General features: G+C 38.6%; 1 protein-coding gene across 3 annotated transcripts in view; it reads left to right on the top strand.

Annotated features, from left to right (window-relative positions):
* ATP8A1 (ATPase phospholipid transporting 8A1) overlaps positions 1-20,510 on the top strand; it is a 71,780-nt gene that overhangs the window by 29,629 nt on the left and 21,641 nt on the right. For 2 of the 3 annotated variants that reach the window (XM_053402832.1, XM_053402831.1), the window contains exons 9-22: positions 759-886; positions 2,603-2,714; positions 3,492-3,657; positions 4,268-4,395; positions 6,879-6,956; positions 8,606-8,694; positions 11,054-11,098; positions 12,358-12,430; positions 13,528-13,633; positions 15,134-15,216; positions 15,358-15,407; positions 16,265-16,334; positions 18,449-18,533; positions 19,799-19,938. In XM_053402832.1, coding sequence (XP_053258807.1) covers positions 759-886; positions 2,603-2,714; positions 3,492-3,657; positions 4,268-4,395; positions 6,879-6,956; positions 8,606-8,694; positions 11,054-11,098; positions 12,358-12,430; positions 13,528-13,633; positions 15,134-15,216; positions 15,358-15,407; positions 16,265-16,334; positions 18,449-18,533; positions 19,799-19,938 — 1,353 coding nt within the window. The remainder of the gene's footprint in view (positions 1-758; positions 887-2,602; positions 2,715-3,491; positions 3,658-4,267; positions 4,396-6,878; positions 6,957-8,605; positions 8,695-11,053; positions 11,099-12,357; positions 12,431-13,527; positions 13,634-15,133; positions 15,217-15,357; positions 15,408-16,264; positions 16,335-18,448; positions 18,534-19,798; positions 19,939-20,510) is intronic. The other variant, XM_053402833.1, reaches the window with a different exon arrangement.

Below are 20,510 nucleotides of genomic sequence, written 5' to 3'. Positions count from 1 at the left end.
TTCGCCAAGGAATCTTATTGTCTCAGGCTTGTATCTAATATTTGTGAATATTTAGATAGGCACTTGTGACAGCTTTTTTCAGAATACAAGTAGGAAAACATAGTAGTGTGAGCAACTCTGGTTCAGTAACATATCATATTACTGAATACATTAATACGTTGTATTAATAGAATTTAACTCTGTGTGCTCTCTAAAGAACTCGCTGTTAAACCAAAAACAGTTTCATTTGAGCCAAATTACTGAAAACTGTAAGAAATATTCAAGGTAACAATGTTCAGATTATTCAGGCACAATTTAGCCACAAATTTCATAGCTGGCAACTTAAATTTTAATATTTCAAGAGCACTTCAACAGTAAAAATAAGATTGGAAGCCATCTGTTCTGGCAAATGGTGGATTAATGCTATAGGAATGAACTCTTTGCATCCACGGTAACTTCCTTTTTTGTTTGCAGCAATGCGTAGGTTCTTGTTATATCAGAGACTGTAAACTCTGGTTTGCAAACAGTATTTTGAAGCAGATTTGTAATCCTGGTTTGGAGGAACAAAGACAAGCCATTGTTTTTCTTGGTTAGCTATAACAGCAAATACAGCTCTTCATTCATTCTCTAGTCATGCTACTAAAACAAGTGAGTGGGGCAGTACAGTTGTTCTGTGTTGATATAGGAAGTTGTCCCAGACTGAGAAAGCAAATACTGCTGTGTTGAATGTTTCCTGTATTGATTTGGTTATAGTGTTCCATAAAAATTTGTTGATTCAGGGTTTGCCATTGACATCGGATATCAAGGACATTGACAGCTTGATGAGACTTTCAGGAAGAATTGAATGTGAAAGTCCTAACAGACATCTTTATGACTTTGTGGGAAATATCAGACTAGATGAGCATGGGTATGTAACCATCTAAGTATCTTTTCATCATGCCATTAAAAACCTGTAAAGGATATAAATGATATAAATATAAATGTATAAATGATATAAGAATATAAATAACATAAGAATATAAATGATATCCCGCCCCCATCATTCAGCCCAGCCACTGAGATCCAGCGCCGAGGGCCTTCTGGCGGTTCCCTCATTGCGAGAAGTGAGATTACAGGGAACCAGGCAGAGGGCCTTCTTGATAGTGGTGCCCGCCCTGTGGAACGCTCTCCCATCAGGTGTCAAGGAAATAAGCAGCTATCCTATTTTTAAAAGACATCTGAAGGCAGCCCTGTTCAGGGAAGTTTTTAATATTTAATGCTGTATTGTTTTTAACACTCGATTAGGAGCTGCCCAGAGTGGCTGGGGAAACTCAGCCAGATGGGCGGGGGTATAAATAATAAATTATTATTATTAATAATATTAGTGATTTTTTTTACAGATAATAAGCAAACATCAAGTGTTAAGTTATATATACTTTATGAATACATAGAAGAGGTATGAGTCTTCACAAGGCTTTGTGCTTTCATGGAGAACAAGCTGCTTACCATATGCAGCTGAATTGCAAACCCTTTGAAGTAAATTAAATATTCTGGTTCCCCTTTATAAACTTTAGCCAAAGGATCTCTTTTAAATCATTTAGGCTCCACCTTCAGGGCTGGGAAAGCAGGGCTGAAAACATTACTTCTTGCTGGCTCTAAGCTACCCACCAGCCTTGCAGATTATCTTCCTACCTAGACAGAGAGGGATGTTTTCTGCAGAACTCAGTGCTTTGTTTCAAACTTTTTTTAAAAAAAGATTCTAGGAGAGGCTGAGACACATTCTGAGAAACTATGCTAGGCAGATTCCTTTTCCAGCTTCTTTTCCTTGTCTCACCTGTGAAGAGCATCTTCTTTTACCTTATCAGCTCTTTTCTATTTCACAGCATTTATATGCTGCTTGATCATAATAAAACCTCTAAACCATTTAGAAAAACTAGGATGTGAAAGTTGCCACGAGAGAGAATGTTGGATAAAATGGTCCAAGCTAGTACCCGTAGAGTACTCAATGCCTTTCCTTGTGATCTTTTTCTTGGCTAGCAGGCTGCCTTATGTTGATTAGAGTTATTTACTTAGCATCTTCCAGCAGTGCAGCAGATCTCTGCTTGGAGAGGTTTGCATTGTGTAGGTTTTTTGGAGAACTGGAAGATGGTTTTACCTTGCAGTGGAAGTTAGACTGCAACTTTGTGCTGCTAAGAGTTTAGTGTGGCTATGAAGCTGCTTGTGCCTCGTGTGTGTTTGTTTGTGTGTGTGTGTGTGTCATCCGCATAATGTTCTCTTCATCCAACTAGCAGCCCACACTTCCCCACCCCATTAAATATAGATTGTTCAAATCAAGATGATCCAATAATAGAGGTAAACCCGGTATAAAATTGCATGTTACTTAGATGTGGATTCCTTGAAGTGTATTGTCTTTTTCTTTTTACACTTTTCATCTAAGCGTTCTCCAGCGTAGAATGCTTTTTCAAACCTATGGAGAGGGAACATATAATTTCTTTCTAACTCCTTATTTTTCCATTACTATATTGTGATGTCTCAGGTTGATAATGTCAGAAATTGAAATAAAATAGACATTAGTTGGTATTTCCCCAAGTGGGTATTTTACTTAAAACTCAACCTAAGTCAATGTTTATTTTATTATTTTTAGCACTGTTCCACTGGGTCCTGATCAAATTCTTCTGCGTGGAGCTCAGCTAAGAAATACACAATGGGTTCATGGTATAGTTGTCTATACAGGGCACGATACCAAACTCATGCAGGTTTGTCTTATAATTATGAATAATATTTATTTTTGGTTTGGATATTCTAATTCATGGTTACTACCTGTACCAATTTCAAACTGTACATTTATGAGAAAGCTAAACACAAGTAGCAAGGACCTTGGTCCTGTAGCATAGGGTTATACCTAAAATGTAATTACTGCCTATAGTGCAGTGCTGTTGAAGCTCAGTAAACTAAAGACCAATCCATCACAAATCACAGGAGTTGTATATGTAGAACTGTGGTACAAGCTAATGTTGTAGACTTTATAGTGTTGGTCACCAATCCTATTTGGCAAATACACCGTATTTTTCTGTGTATAAGACTAGGGTTTTTTCCTTTAAAAATAATGTCCAAAATTTGGGTGCATCTTATACACGGATAGATCTCCTCCCCCCATTTTCTTAAATTGGAGTCCCCAAAAATAGGGGGTATCTTATACATGGGGGCGTCTCATAGACGGAAAAATACGGTAATTGCATTAATTAAAACATGTGAAAGGAGTTCTTGATTTGCTAGTTATAAATTAATGGTTAAATGTACTTCATGTGCGTCATAGCAAAAAAATGCTTTTCTGTTCTTGTATGCCTTCATTAGAAAGTACAGTATAGGGCCTAGGCAAAATGTTGTTTCATGGTGTAAAAACTGGTAATCACACTTATGGAATGGGCAACACATATGATTGTCTTTGATTTCCAATACTATCTAGTGGGGGGGGGGGGAATCACATGCATATGTCTTCTCTTATTTATGAACTCTCTTTATTCCATCCACAGAACTCAACAAGCCCTCCTCTTAAACTATCCAATGTTGAAAGAATTACAAATATTCAAATTCTGTTTCTGTTCTGCATTCTCATTGCAATGTCTTTGGTTTGTTCCATTGGTTCAGCTATATGGAATAAAAAACATGAGGAGCGGGACTGGTATATCAATTTAAACTGTGAGTACAGTGATAGTTAAATTAGCTTGTGTTCATAAAATAAGATAAATGTGTTATATCGTTAAGGTACAGTTTTGTTCATATAGAATAAGGGTTTTTACATCAAAATGTGTATATAAAATATACTTGCACTCACTGCTAGAAATTAACAAGAGAAAAGTTTTGTTCAGGACCAAATTATGATACGGGAAATGTCTGATTACAGCAGGCATGGAGGAGAAGCTTTATTCCTTTACACTCATGCCATTGTCCTTGTGAAAGGTGTGTCCCCAAGCTATTTGCTGTTGGAGGGAAGACTCAGAGAATACTTCCAGGTGCAACCTTGTTTGTCACACTAACCTTAGGGAATATTGCTGGGCAGCCATGTGGGTGTCTGAGGCAGTTTGTCTCTTCCCCTTTACCCCTGAGCTGATTTCCTCCCAGAGAATATAACAGGGATAATTTTGTTGGAAGTATAGATACCACAGATTGAACTTGGTTTGTCATTTTTTCTTTTCAAACCTTAAACTTTCAAAATGCCACCTGATAAATGAACTTTTGGCATTACTGCTGTTAATTTCCTAAACTATAAACATATTCTTATTATCTTTCTTTCTTTCTTTTTAAACAGATGGTGGCGCTAATAATTTTGGACTGAATTTCCTGACCTTTATCATTCTTTTCAACAATCTCATTCCAATTAGCCTGTTAGTTACACTAGAAGTGGTTAAATTTATTCAAGCATATTTCATAAACTGGGTAAATACGAACATTTTTTGTGCTATTTGCAGAGCTTTGATAAGTGCTTTCAATAATAAATGTTATATATGTCTTCCCTTTGCTATGAAAGGGAGGTTTTATTAAAGTAATGCAAACTTAATTACAATATTAAATGTTTTTATAAAGTTTAAAGTTTGCAACATCATGCACCTTTTCATATATAATTTCATAGGCTTTAAATTCTATGGATTGTTGAAATCCCTTTCAACCCAGCATTGTGAATCAGTTTTCTGAGTTTGCAGCCTAAAGGAACTTGCATATTCCTAGTACCACCTGATACACCATACTAATATGGAATCTGAGGCCAGATTGTGCATTTTGTGCAAAGGAAGCACATGCTGCCCCAGGGTCCACCTGTGAGATTTTATTTTGCCCATAGAAACTTCAGAAACAAGTGCAATAGTAATGGCATTCAGATAACTCCTCCACGCATATACTGAACACGTGGAAGGAAAACTGTGCCCTCCCCCTGCCCTCAACTCGTCCCTAGCCCCAACATTAGTTCATTGAGTGGTATGTTGGTAAGAGCTATATGCCAGCATTCAACTAAACCACAAAGTTTGGTAGCCTACCTAGGAACATGATGATGTAAAGGGCTGATGATGTCAGGGGCGGGGCCAGCAGGGGCAGTTCCTCCTTCATTTGCTATATGCAGTGTGGGAGATGGGCAGGAGACTTGTGAATAGCCCTTACATGCTGAGCACAGCTGATAAGTGTGCACTGTGCAGTATACTGCATCTACAATAAGACTTAGATCCAAATAAACATGCAGCTACTTTCACATGCCCAAGGGTGTTTGGATTTGCCTTTCTAAACAGAATGGAGGTTCAAAGCAGTTTCTAATTGAGCAAGACAGTATGTCACTTGAAGGGGGGGAATTAACAAGGGATCCAGAGAGCTAACTTTGACACTCAGGGACTCTTTTCTTGCAACTTGAAGCCATTGGTTCGAGACCTATCCTCCAGGGAAGGAGAAAACAAGCATGCTCCCTCCTCCTTAAGATATTTGAAGGTGGTTATCATATCTCCTCTCATTCTCCTCTTCTCTGGGCTTAACATAGCCAGTTCCATGTTAAACTTGTGGTCCACCACATGTCCTTTTCACATGTGCTACTGGCAAATCAGGGGCCCCCACCCTATATTTGTGCATCTGGTTCTTCCTGCCTAAGTGCCATTTGTACCTGTTGAAATTCATTTTGTTAGCTTGCACCCAGTTCTCCAATCTGTTAAGGTCATTTTGAATTCTGATTCTGTGGCATTAGCTTCTCCTCCCAGTTTGGTGTCATCTGCAAATTTGATGAGCATGCCCCCAATTCCTTCATCCAAGTCATTTATAAAGACATTAAACAACAACGGGCCCAGGACAAAACCCTGCGGCACCCGACTTGTCACTTTTTTTCCAGGATTATGAGGAACCATTGATGAGTACTCTTTGGGTTGGTCAGTCAACCAGCTACAAATCCACCTAACAGTTATCTCATTCAACCCACATTTTACCAGCTTCCTCGCAAGAATATCATGGGGGACTTTGTCAAAAGCCTTACTGAACAATATACACTATGTCCACAGCATTTTCCTGATCCACCAAGTTTGTAATTCCGTCAAAAAGAGAAATCAGATTGGTCTGGCATGACTTATTTTTGAGAAACCCATGCTGGTTCTTAGTAATCAAAACATACTTTTCTAAATGCTCACAGACCAACTGTTGAATTATATGTTCTCGGATCTTCCCTGGTTTCGACGTCAAGCTCATTCGTTACCTGGGTCTTCCTTTCCCCCCTTTTTGAAGATGGGGACATTTGCCCTCCTCCAGTCTGTAGGGACCTCACCTGTCCTCCAAGAATTCTCAAAGGCTCTGAAATTACAGAAAGGCTCTGAAATTACATCCTCGAGCTCCTTTAGTACCCTTGGATGTAGCTCATCAGGCCCTGGAGATTTGAATTCATTTAAAGTAGCTAGGTGTTCCCTTAATACCTCTTTTCCTATCTTGGGCTGCAGCTCCCTCCTTACATCATTTATTCTGTTATCATCAGGTTGGGCATTTGCTTTCCTTTTGGGTGAAGACAGAGGCAAAGTATGTGTTGAGTAGTTCTGCCTTTTCTTGGTCACCCAATAGCATTTCTCCATGTTCCCCATGCAGAGGACCTACCACTTGCTTGTTCTTTCTCTTACCTCGGGCATAGCTGAAGAAACTTTCATTATTATTATTACCCTCTCTTGCAAGCCTGAGCTCATTCTGAGCTTTAGCGAGCCTGACTTTCCCCCTGCAACTGTTGGCTACTCCATTTCTTATGCTTGTCCAGTAGAATTTTTTTGCTAAGTGATATCAGCATACATACGGAATTCTGGATAACTGTATCTACATGAAATAGGTCACACTGACAATGAGAAACATTATTTTCATGTAACAACATGAAATGGTGGCTTATCAGCTTTATAAATGTTGCCTTTTCCTTTTGATAGGATATTGACATGCACTATGAACCTACAGACACTTCTGCCATGGCTCGCACATCCAATCTCAATGAAGAACTTGGGCAGGTATGTTGTCCCTCCTAACACTTAATGGTTTCGAAATTCATGGAAATTGGTTATTAAAAGTTTCCATGAGCAATTAATAGGTTCCTAGATTTCAGTATTTTTTCTTAAATTTTTTTTGCTATAGTTTGCTTAGAAACAGCCTGAAACATTCCTCTGGTTTCTTGCATCACCTATATTTATTAGTAATAATAATGATTACCCACCTTTCACTCTTAAAGTCCCAGGGCAGGTTACAACCATTAAAACACAATGCTAAAAACAGTTTAAAACTACTTACAATTACAAACATAAGGTGGGTCCTAAAAATAAACATATCACATGGCAAAAACCAGGGTAAAGACCATCCCAATGTTGGTAAAGCAGTACCAATATTTGCCCTAGTCCTAAAGATTAGAGACACTTCATCTGAAGGCGTGGCCCAAAAGAGACACTTCACCCCATCCCTGTCCTGATTAGACGTCTCTATGCCCTCCTAAGAGAATGGAGAACTCTCTTGATAAGAGGGTAGGGCTTTTTCAACAGTTATGTCAATAGATATTTAGTGAAGTGCAAATTCCACACGAAAACCCAGCAATCTGTTGTGGCATGGCTGAGAAGGGGAGATGTCCTGTTTATCAGCTGCATGCAGGCCTTTCTTCGCATCTCATGAAGAGACATCACCAATGAGCAAGACAAAAAATAAACATTCGCTCTCCCATTTATTTGTGAGAAGGGCAGGCAAGGGCTACATAATCCCAAACAGTAAGAAGCCTCGCTCTCTGCTATAAAAGGGCTTAGAATTGCAGCAATCCAGTGGTATCCACTAGAGGGCATGAAAGAACAAGAAAAACAAAACAAGCTCTTTTTAGCTGGGAAAAAAGGATTGGGAGCTACTTCACTCCTAGACTAGGATGCAGAGGACTCTATCCCAGGGATCAGCATACTTTTTCAGCAGGAGGCCGGTCCACTGTCCCTCAGACCTTGTGGGGGAGCCGGACTATTTTTTTTGGGGGGGGGGGTGTGAATGAATTCCTATGCCCCACAAATAACCCAGAGATGCATTTTAAATAAAAGGACACATTCTACTCATGTAAAAACACACTGATTCCCGGACCGTCCGTGGGCCAGATTGAGAAGGTGATTGGGCTGGATCTGGCCCCCGGGCCTTAGTTTGCCTACCCATGCTCTATCCCTTCTGAATCTTCCTACATGCAGTTTAAATATGGTGATAAAAGCTCTGGAAAGACCTTCGTCTGAGCATGGGGGGGGGTGTCACTTGTTTAAAAACATTAACTCTTGTCTTTATGGTAGAACAGAGCTTGGATTAAAAGGAGAGTTATGTGTTTTCTATCACATATGATTGGAAATCCATTGGGTAGTCTGAGCTTGTAGGCATGTAGGCTGCTGCAGAAAGTTACATCCATACTGAACAACTGGTAGCATTGGAGGTGAAACAGGAGTTCTGAGGGGACACAGTGATTAGAGGAACAAATGACAAACATTCCATCCAAACCAGCCAGTAATACTTCTTTTGCTAAGGTTGTTTAGCATTTTCAACATTTATTATTTATACAGCATGTTAAAACATGAAGAGTTTTTAACCGTTGAGACATTAATAATAGGAATGTAGGCTTAATGAGAAGTCTTAATCAGCCTTATCATTTGTTTAGGTCAAATACATATTTTCTGACAAAACTGGCACCCTGACATGCAACGTAATGCAGTTTAAGAAGTGTACTATTGCAGGAATTGCTTATGGGTAAGTTTTTCCATAAATATAGTTGCATTTGTACTGTTTGCTGCTTTAGTGAAAATAGTTTTTATTATTTGGGGTTTCAATCAAGTCAGAATTTAAAACATCAATTCAAATTGGAATATATCTTTAGCAGTTAAAAGCAAAATGCAATTAAAAAGGCCAGAAACCTATGAATTACTATGATTTCAGCAATATTTTACTGGTTCTTAAGCAATTTAATAATACCTTCACTTTATAGCACATGAACAGACATCTGGATGTTTCATATATACATATTATACCTATGCAGAAATTATAATTGAGACTTTGAGCAGTTGGGTTAAGACACCTCATAGTAACCATAAGACTAATAAGTATCTTTAGAAGTCCTAGTTCAGAAAAGTAAAATAAAAAGGGTATTTTGATTTTAAAATATTTCCTATTTAACTGCTAAAATGAATTGTTGTTGCATAATTGAGGACTGTGTAGGTCCTTGATGCTTCTTGTGAAAGTATCTTTAGGCTTTTCAAGCAAAGTGGAATATTTTCAATTTAGGAAACCAGCCAATGAGATCTGCAGTGAAATGTTGCAATGTTGAATGCTCTTATTTCGGGTTCAAGCCAGCCCGCAAGCGATGCTCTCTTCCAATATATTTTCTTCCATTTCTTCTCATCGGCCCCTTGTCTTCTATTTATTCTGCTCTCTCCCCTCATCCGTGTCTCCTGAACATGATCCTTCCTCATTGAACTATTTCATGTGTTTGTGTCCCTCAGGAGTTTCTTTTCTTCCCTAAATATTTCTTTGTTGTTGTTGTTTTCCAAACCATTTTGGTTACATAAGGATACAAAGTTGGAGAGTTAGATGGCATAGGACAAGCCACTCCATCTCCAATGACTGCTATAGCTGGAATACACAGATATTTCTGTCTTGATGAGTTGAGTACAGTGGTACCTTGGCTCTCAAACGTAATCCATTCCGGAAGTCTGTTTCAAAACCAAAGCATTCCAAAACCAAGGTGCACTTTCCCATAAAAAGTAATGCAAAACAGATTAATCCATTGCAGACTTTAGAAATAACCCCTAAAACAGCAATTTAACATCAGTTTTACTATCTTATGAGACCATTAATCCATAAAATGAAAGCAATAAACAATGTACTGTACTATAAAATAAATAAAACAGTATTGTAGATAAAAATTAAAATTAAAACTTTTACTTACCTGCACTGATGATAGTCATTGTTTGGATGGGGGGCTTTTATCCATTTCCGCAGTCACGCAATCAGTCTATCAATCAGTGGCTGCACTGGGTTCCATACAGTCACAAAAACAAATTAACTGAAAAAGCCTCAAAACAAAAAACGCAAAATAAATAGCAAAAACAAAAGCACCAAATATAAGCTCCAAACACTTCAATCAGAAACAGAAGGCTTGAATTACAATGGGGGGATGCAAATTAGCAGTGCAAGAGGAAACACAGGGGGACGCAAAACAGAGCACATTCAGCTTCCGAAAAAAAGTTTGAAAACCGGAACACCTGCTTCCAGTTTTGCAGCCTTCAGGTTCCAAGTTGTTCGTGAACTAAGCTGTTGGAAAACCAAGGTACCACTGTATATAATTGCAATTGATTACTGAATAACTGAGTGAAATGAAAAACACTATTAGTTTTTTTCATTAGCTGTATATTTTGGCTAAGCAAATGCTCTTAGGCTTACAGGGGAAAGGGTGGACAGGTTGATTGAAAGAATCCTCTCATCCTCCACTCTCCCTACAGCAGGGGTTGGGAATCATTTCCAGTTTGAAGGATCACTTTTTCTTCTGGGCAGCCATCCGAGGGCCACGTGCCAGCAGTGGGCAGGCTCAGGGGCAACACTGAGTGGAATAGTCAATGTAAATTTATTTATGGTTTTATGCATAGGCTTATTTCTACACATGCACAAATCTCTGTCCTCCATGCCAGGAAGCAAGAGGCATTATCAGAGTTCCAGGATACATTTCAACCCAGAAAAGACATTCAGAATATGAAGTATGGCCAGTGAGGGGTACAGACTGGGAAGAGTTCTGAGGGCCACATAGAGAAGCCTGGAGGGTCCTCATTTGGCCTGCAGGCCTGCACATCCCCACCCTGCCCTACAGCATCAAGTCAGTATCGTCATACCTTAAGACATTATCCCTTACCTGGCATATTAACTCAAACTTTGTTCACTGAACTAATTAGCTCTCAGCAGACGTCCACAGTGTGTTTCATATCACAATCCTTCTTTTTATTTTCTGTGTTCATTTTATTTTCATTTCCTTTTCATTAAATTCTCCTTTATGTGCCATCTGAACTTGACGCCTTTCAAAGCTATTTCCTATTTCTTTACCTCCTTTCTTTCCACACAGCCATTCTCCTGAATCAGAGGATTATGGCTATGCTACAGACGAGTGGTAAGCACTAACCTTCTTCTAGCGTTGGTTGTTTTTGCTTGGGCGAATGCAGACTGTCAGTATTTTGTGAGTAGGATTCACGTGCACAGCAGGAAAATGAAATCTGCATGTTTAAAACACTGTGGCCCTGGCACAATAAATCTTCTTTAAGAAAGAAACAGAATTTTTGTGGTCAGGAAAGTGACAGGGAAATGAAATGAAAAGTGTAGAATGAAGGAATGATTAATCATGAGATAGATAGATAGACAGACAGACAGACAGACACACACACACACACACATACACACCACAAGCACTGCATGATGAATGCTCATTGTCATTTAACCTCTTGGGGGGGGGGGAATCAGAATAAATGCTCAATAAAGACTGGATGTAATAACTTCCAATCCTAACCTCCACATAAGCTTTGTAGAAGCAAATCAAAATCAATAAATGGGTCACCTGGAGGATGAATATGAGTGTGTATCTTTATTATTAACTATAGAACAACTTTTTAAATTACATAATAATAATTTAATAATAATTTATTATTTATACCTCGCCCATCTGGCTGGACTCCCCCAGCCACATAGTGAAATTGATAGTGTACATAAGTGGCACAATTCCTGACTCTGAAGGAGAGTACCTCTTAATGCAGTGTCACAGTTTGAATGCCACAGGTATCTCCCTGTTGAGGATATAGGCATTGGAAGCTTTGCTGGTCACACAGGTATTGGTTACACAGTAAAATGTATATTTTTCTCCAAACCTGTTAAATTTCTAAACACATAAATACCCTGAGCTTAGAGTTCCCTTGTTAGCAAAACATTCATAAATGCCAGAGTCCAACAAAGTGAAATTCTTGCCTGATAGAAAACCTGGTAATAGCAGAAGTTGCTTTGCAACTTGCACATCCAAGTCATGATTTGATGTTGTAGTCGTCAAGTTATTAATATGCATGGGTAAACTAGCAAAGTTATAATTTGTTTATTATGTGTATTTGTATATCAAGATCCTATCTGGAACCCGCATATGGGCATTTCTTTTGTTGAAGTTAGCTGAACTATGCAAACAATCACTCAAATGAAGAGTAATTAAAATTTCAGGATTCCTTAATAAATACAGATTGCATTCCTGTATTAGTTAATACTATATTAGTTGATACTAACACACTGTAATCAAGCCCTGTGTCAGCTCTATAGCGTGTGGTCCTAGGATGTGTATTATTAAGAGATAAATTAAATGTTTGTATGCTTTCATTTTTCTTTTATTTCTTTTAGGCAAGGCTCACAACCTGGAGATGAAAAAATGTTCAGCGATTCATCATTACTGGAAAACCTCCAAAACAAACATGTAAGATATAGAAATAAATACTATGTTTTTATGAAGAAAAAACAGAAATTCAACAAAGCAAAAGGAGCGTATCACAAACAGGAAACTTAATTCGTATTCCAGTCATCTGCACATGTACTTTCAATAAAGCCACATCAATTTAAATAAGATTTACTTTCATAAGGGTCTAACTAAAAGTTCCAAGTAAATGTGTGTAAAACGCTGATGGCCACTTTTGTAAGAGGAGGATGTGGTTTGGAGCAAAGAACCAGTGACCAGAGGGGTAGCCTTTTCTACTACAAAAACCTATTCCCTTCACGGCTTGAGGTGCCCATCTACCCATGCAATCAGGTTTAGGCTCCCATGCCTGCCTGTTACTTTCATGGAAGAAAGTTCTCATTCACTCCAGCAGGATATTCCCCCCCACCCACACACACACACATGTAGCAGGTGCAGGGGCTCCATTACACTGTCTCTTTGTGAAAAAGTGTCTTGAACTTAAAGACAAAACAGGTGACCAACACAAAGTGTATTTTGACCCTTCTGTTTCATTACCTTGATCCTTTCTCTCTTGCTGGCCACTTTTATTTAACTCCTTGCACATCCAGACATCTTCCCTTTAAATATTTAAATAGTATTTTAAAGTATCTCTTCTCTCAAGTTCTTAAACCCTGAACTTCCCTTATCTTTTTCCTTTCCTTTCATTTGTGTCCCTTTCCTATTCCTTGTCTTTCTTAGATTTAAGCCTGCTTAGGGGTTTATTATGTTAAATTCAATTTATGTTCACATTCAATCTGTTATAATTATTCCAGTAGGAATCCTTTAACTGGTGCATCTTGGGAGCACTAGTCCCCTGTATTAGCTTGCTTGACTCTCTGTTTTCCTTGAATAGCAGAAATATACCATATGCCCTGAGAATATACTGTTTAAGACAATACACTGTTTAATACCTTCCCATGTCTCCTTGTAGTTGACTGAAAATAAAACAAGTCTTGAGTCTGATAAAAAAATAATATACTCTCCACAGCAACGGTTTGAACTATTCTTATATGCTTATAGCTTTAAATTTTGGAATGAGGCATAATTCATTTGTATTGTTTTATGTGTGTCTGTTTTAGCCAACTGCACCTATAATTTGTGAGTTTCTAACTATGATGGCAGTGTGTCATACAGCAGTTCCAGAAAGAGAGGATGATAAGATCATTTATCAAGCAGCTTCTCCAGGTAAGGTCATTGAAACCTGTGAAGAACGTTATACCCTTGTTGAGCAGATTGATTAAGTTGATCCCCCCAAAAAAAGTTTTTTAAAAAAGTGACATAAAGTCAGCATATTATTAATGAGCAGGTTACGCTCCTCTATTGATCATAATGCATTCTGTTGTAAACACGTAAGATCATCGTGGGGACTCACCTGGTAAATCACTAGAATAAAGGATTTTCTTAGGTACTTAATACCAGTGTTTTTCTTCTAGGAAAAGGTGCCGGTACTGCTTACCCTTGAATACCCCCAGAAAAGAAGCACTGCTAATTACAACTTGATTGTGTCAAGTTAGTACAACTGCAAGCAGAAGCATAGTGTAAGGGCACAAAAAATTAGTTTTTTGTGCTTCCCCGGCTGCAGGTGCTCCCCATCCTGCCCGCCTGCCTCACCTGAGCAGCCCACCATACAGTAGCTGGGAGAGGATGGGCTCTTGCATCTCTCAGCCATGCAGCATCCCCCACCAACAGGGGAAGCGAGCAGACAGCACAACCAGTAGCAGTGGTGGCACCCACAAATGTGACACCGCTGCTCCTCAGCACCTTCCCACAGCAGGAGTGCTACATGGAGGCACCTGTTAGGGCAGAGGTAGGCAACCTAAGGCCCGGGGGTCCGATGCGGCCCATTCGCCTTCTCAATCCGGCCCATGGACGGTCTGGGAATCAGCGAGTTTTTACATGAGTAGAATGTTTCACTTTATTTAAAATGCATTTCTGGGTTATTTGTGGGACCTGCCTGGTGTTTTTACATGAGTAGAATGTGTGCTTTTATTTAAAATGCATCTCTGGGTTATTTATGGGGCATAGGAAATCATTTCCCCCAAAAAAATATAGTCCAGCCCCCCACAAGGTCTGAGGGACGGTGGACAGGCCCACGGCTGAAAATGGTTGCTGACCCCTGTGTTAGGGAGTGCAATGCTTTCTTTACCCCGGACCCTGGCAACCCACTCTATGCCACCAACAGCAAATTCACAAAACAGTCTCTCTATATATGTATATGAGAGAGAGAATCTGCCATGAACAGAGACTACCAACAGCATTTCACCATATGTATGCTCTGTTCTTGTGGGGGATGTGGAAGCAGGGTTAAAAGTATGGATCACTTCCTAAGCAGTGCTTCATGTGCAGGAAACACCCTTACTTGCTGGAACAGCCTTTGATTTAAAAGCCGTTGACTCACTTTCAGTTTAGAACTGAAATATCCTAGTTTAGAGATGCCAAATAAGGAATTTCTTTCATATACAGAAGACAAAGGGGAAACTGTAACAGAGGTAGGAAGAGGCTGAAAGGCTTTACCAGGAACATTAATCACACGCATTAAGGAGTAAATACACCAGGAAACTTTAAATGTGTACTTTTTCTTCCCAATATTTAAGACATGAACTGCAGAGTATATAAAAATTGAGATTTCATTGTTTTCACTTTTAGCAATTTGCTAGTCAAATAACAGGGAATGGTTTGTTACAGATGAAGGAGCATTGGTTAGAGCAGCCAAGCACCTCCATTTTGTTTTCACTGGAAGAACACCAGACTCTGTGATTATAGAATCTGTAAGTACATCTAAAATAGTAAAGATTTAACTGTTGTTGCTAATAGTTTTATTAATACAAACATTTTGGAAAACATGGAATGGAAATGGAAAACATTTTTAAAAGACTGAATTAATCATGATTTCATTTTTTTTCCCCTAGCTTGGACAGGAAGAAAGATATGAAATGCTAAATGTGCTAGAATTTACAAGGTAATTAAACACCTGTGAATTTTTTCTTGTTTAGTATTTAAGAAACAGTTTTTTCTTAGGTAAAGGAAGTCTCTTTTTGAAAAGGAAAAGTTTGAGAAAATGGACATTCAAAGCGTAATTTAATTCATGAAACGTCCTACATTTGGGCTTTTAAGCATAAGCACAACAAAATAACTCTAGAAAACTAGAGTAGGACATTGTGTGTGAGAGAGAGAGTGTGTAATATAGCAATAAAGTACAAAATAAGATTTTTAAAGAGACTGATAAAAGCACAAAGAAATTAAAAGAAAAAAATATGAAAGTATGCAATTCATTGTCCACAGAAATAGTACAGCTGTAAAGTCCATCCTATTTATCATTTATTAATTATTAAATAACCCTTAACACCTCATACTGCTAATTTTCTCATTCCAACAACATAAATTTAAAACAGCATTATATTGAATCTTTTTAGTTACTCACCCTTCCCAGTGTTTCTTATAGTACATAATTTAAAAAAAAATTATAATTCTATTGTCATATACCATTTCCCCCAGGTCTTTTAATGTTGGGGGGGGAGGAGTTCTGCCCCTCATTTTTTAAAACAGAAAACCTATGTGTGAAAAGACCACTCTTATTTTATCAAAACTTACATTGTTTCATAGATGGAATATTTTGCAAACATTTGTAGGGCGGGGAGGGGGTAGGCCTTATATTTTAGAGGATATTTATTTTTTCTCTCCGGTAAACATTTTCTCATTTCAAGATATGTGGAATCAATGCTTATGCTCCATCTTATATATGTTTATTGTATAAGTCTATCACACCCTACTAAGTTGCTTAAAACCTGTTTGAAATGGAACATGCCTTTCATTCAGTTCTAGGAAAAGAATGTCTGTGATTGTCCGCACACCTACAGGAAAATTAAGACTTTACTGCAAAGGGGCTGTAAGTTGTTGGCGATGTTGTTGTTGTTTTCATTTTCCATTTCTTTGCACTATTTGCTATCAAGGATTGGCTGTGAAGCGTTATGTTAGACGTAGGCCCAATAGAGATTACCGTTTTATGGAGTGGAAAGACGTCCCCGCATTTACAGTGGTGGTTATTTGTATTATTAATACATGGCAGGTGACATTAAGTGGGGAAGATAATTCCTTTGAACTACAGATTCTCATAATACAGTTTTAGAGACTACATCCCAGCATCCCTAGTGCGTTCCAGCAACACTGAGATGGTGGTCCGTGGGGCCTACCTTTCAATCAGCGCTCTGAACTTGATTTCTCACTGAAATCTGAATCACAGAAAGTCAATCCCATACTCCCATGCTTGTAAGATGTTCTCAGCTGGAATGAGCTTCCCCTCGTGGATGGAGGCAGGAACACTGAGAGAGGTTCTGAATCATTCCTTCATTCCTGTCTTTGCATGAAGCAGGTGCTGGGTACACTCTCAGTCTTGTCTTCTGTAGCTCAGGCCTGAATACAGTGGTACCTCAGGTTAAGTACTTAATTCGTTCCGGAGGTCTGTTCTTAACAGTGTAACAGTAACCTGAAACTGTTCTTAACCTGAAGCACCACTTTAGCTAATGGGGTCTCCTGCTGCTGCCGCGCCGCCGGAGCACTATTTCTGTTCTCATCCTGAAGCAAAGTTCTTAACCCGAGGTGCTATTTCTGGGTTAGCGGAGTCTGTAACCTGAAGCATATGTAACCTGAAGGGAATGTAACCCGAGGTACCACTGTAGTGTAGTGTGCGTAATTATGTTTTATTGTTTCAATTTTCTGTTATTTTGTGGCATTAGTCATTGTCTCTGTTTTCCTTTGGTCCTGTCTTGGTGACTGTGGTTTAAATGTTTTCCCTCCATGTTAGTTCCCTCGCTCTTGGTCCTGGTGTTATCTACCCTCAGCATCCTGCTACTGTATTTTTCTTATTCTAGTACATTCCCCATTTTGTAGAGCCTGTGTTTTTAAGACTTTTTAAAAATAGTATATTGTTGCCTCCCTATTCCTTGATCTCTCCATCTGTCTGTCTACCTTGGCCCAAGCCCTTCTAAGTCTTCATCCTGTTTCCTAGTTTCCTATGTGCTCCGAGCTGTAGACTGCAGCAGCAGTGAGCACACATAAACACCTAAAGCAGGACTGGAAAACTTTTGGCCTATTGGGCCACAACTCCCATCATCTCCAACCTTTGGCCGTGCTCTAGCTGGGGCTGATGGGAGTTGTAGTCCCACAATATATTGAGGACCAAAGGCTACCATAATGGGGATAGTGTATATTATCTGTGTTTTGCAGGATGCTCAGGTTATGTTTGTACGCTCAGGTTGAATTACACATGTGCTTTGCATGGTCTGGTCCTTTCCCTTTTCTGGCATCTTAAGCTTTTTAGTTTGGTTTGGTTTGGTTCTTTTGCCTATCCTGCACCAAATTACAGCTAGGATTTGCTTGTCTGTCAACCACCACTTTAAAAAGAAATTCATTATTGTGTACTGATGAAATATCAGACCAGTTGGATAAATCATCAAATATATGAGAAGAAAGGGCGATAAAGGGAAGGCAAATGGCATAAATGACAGCTAAATGGCAGGTTTAGGGTATATGTCAATTAGAGGCACTACTGTGGGTTAAAGAGTCCTGTAGACTGTACCTATTTAATAAGGAAGTATATAGCCTGGGACAATCCACCAGTGACATAAGCACCAAACATTTGCAGTACAGATCCCATAAATCAGTTACATATCAAATGTGCAACTGACCCACATACTACAGTAAAGGCTGTGAATATTGTCTGTATATTGTGTGTATTGCACTGGTGCAAATACAACTGCTACAGAATTTGTTGAGTAACAGGAATCAAAAATCCGCTTTTCAGTCATAACCTTAAAAAAAAATTCTGTGTGACTTTTTTCTGAAAAGCATTATACGAATATTCTGCATAAATAAATAAATTAATAACAGTATGATGATTTACAGTTGGACTGTAGTTATTACAGAAATGCATTTCCTCTTTTAATTTTTCCCCCATTGCTTTGTAAAAGAAATCTTGCTTCAATTTGTTTTGTTCCATTATAGGACACAGTAATTTATGATCGCCTGGCTGAAAATTCAAGATACAAGGAAATTACCCTGAAACATTTAGAGCTGTTTGCTACAGAAGGTATTATTACTTGCATAATAGTTGGTTATGTATAAAACCATTAATGTAATAACAATACTATGATTTTGTAACAATTGGTGGTTATTGTAAAAGAGCCCTCACTTTCTTCATTGAAGTTCATGCAATGTAATGTAGTGGTTCTTCCTTTTTCATCGTGACTGAGAGATGCCTTTACGCATGTACATAGCTTGATTTCTCTTCCGTTCATTTCTCTGCTTTTGATTACATTAGTTTGGTAGATGAATATGTGAAATGATCTCATTGAGAAGCATAGTGTTTGAGATAATGTGAGGGAATGTGAAAGGTGTGTCTGTGGGTATTATGCTCCTGTTGGTCCATTCACACATGTAAGTAGCAATACGATGCAACAGTTATCAAAGGAAAAAGAGCTTGTGCGAACAAATACAAAATTTTAGTTCATCTTGAAATTTAAGATTTTGATTGGTTCAAAAACATCTGATACATTTAGCAATTACCTATACCCCAAACCAGGTGCACTTCTCTTATAAAGGAGGTGGTGATTTTTCATGGAAGAGTAGCAGATTGGTGGCAAATGTTTGCAATTATGTTGTCAGATGCTCACATACAAGCTGGCTGTCCTCTGAGAGGAATACTATCTTTGTAATGGAGTGGTCACATTCTTTTAGATTCATTATAACTAATTATCCAGACGCAATATCATTTCTCATTTCCATATGTTGGTGTATTAATCAAATTAGCGCAATACTTTTGTGTTTATTTTGTATGATTTACTTTTATGTCTTTATTCTGCTTTCCTAAATATTTATTTTTGTTTTAGGAAGAATAGTTTGTGCTTTGGTGTTCTGAACATCTTTCCTTGACTTGAGTTGTAATACTGTATAGGAGGAGGGGTGGGGTGATTTGAAAGTTATGGTAGTTCCCATTGTTTCTAGTGTACCTGAATACCTGTGAACATTTGGATTGAAACACTAACGTGAAGCTACTATATACTGGAAGAATCTGGAGTTATGATGTGCTGTTTTTTAGAAGAAGCAGGGGGTGCATCATATGAGGTGTAGATGTTGCTTCTGTCTGGATATCAGTGTAAGATAAAAATGGTTCTGTGGCTTCTGTGGCTATTTTATATATTTAGGAAGCATTTTTTGTTTCCAGATTCTAAACTCTACTACAAACTCAGATGACACAGGATATTTGTGATGCGAGGTACCATATGAAACCAATACTGAAAAATGATAAAGAAATGAATAATTATTGAACCTTGTATGACCATTTTATTTCCTTAGGCTTGAGAACACTTTGTTTTGCTGTTGCTGAGATTTCAGAAAACGACTACCGAGAGTGGCTAAACATCTATCAAAGAGCTGCAACTGCTGTACAAAATAGAGCACTGAAACTTGAAGAGAGTTATGAACTAATTGAAAAAGTAGGTGTTGTATGTTGCCTGAATATGTTACTTGTATCTGGCATATCTTGCATCTTTTGAAGCTAATGCTGATCATATTTAGAATGTTATTGCATCTCAGTTTGCTCAAACAATTTAAAAAGAAGCCCAGTGCCCCTTTATACTGAGCTGAAAGGTGGTAAATTATGTGGAGGCATCCCTCAGTCCAGCTCTCTTGGTTGAGGCTGGTGAACAAATGATCAGGAGTTTGATCAGTGGGTTGCCCATCATCGGTAGCCAGCATAAAGCCCCCAAATAGGGTGTTCCATGGGTGGGAAGGCAGCAGAACTGAGCCAGGCTGGATCCTGCGAATCAGACCTGATTTGGACATACTGTGCTAGCCTTGAGCTGGCGCAGAGATCAGTCCAGATCCAGCCTCTCCACCTTCTACTAAAGATGTGGGGAGGGGAGGGGAAGTGGTTTGAATTGTGCCATAAGTCTATTTTGGAAAACCCAAAATATGGCCAACACACTGATTTGAAACAAAGCCTTTTTAATTTAATTTGTTAAGCTTCATCAAATAAAGTCAGTTATATACAAGAAAGTCTTGAAAG

Source organism: Podarcis raffonei, chromosome 9, assembly GCF_027172205.1.
Source record: "Podarcis raffonei isolate rPodRaf1 chromosome 9, rPodRaf1.pri, whole genome shotgun sequence".
Classification (NCBI taxonomy): domain Eukaryota; kingdom Metazoa; phylum Chordata; class Lepidosauria; order Squamata; family Lacertidae; genus Podarcis; species Podarcis raffonei.
Note: the sequence above shows the minus strand (reverse complement) of the source record. Positions and strands in the feature narration are given on the sequence as shown.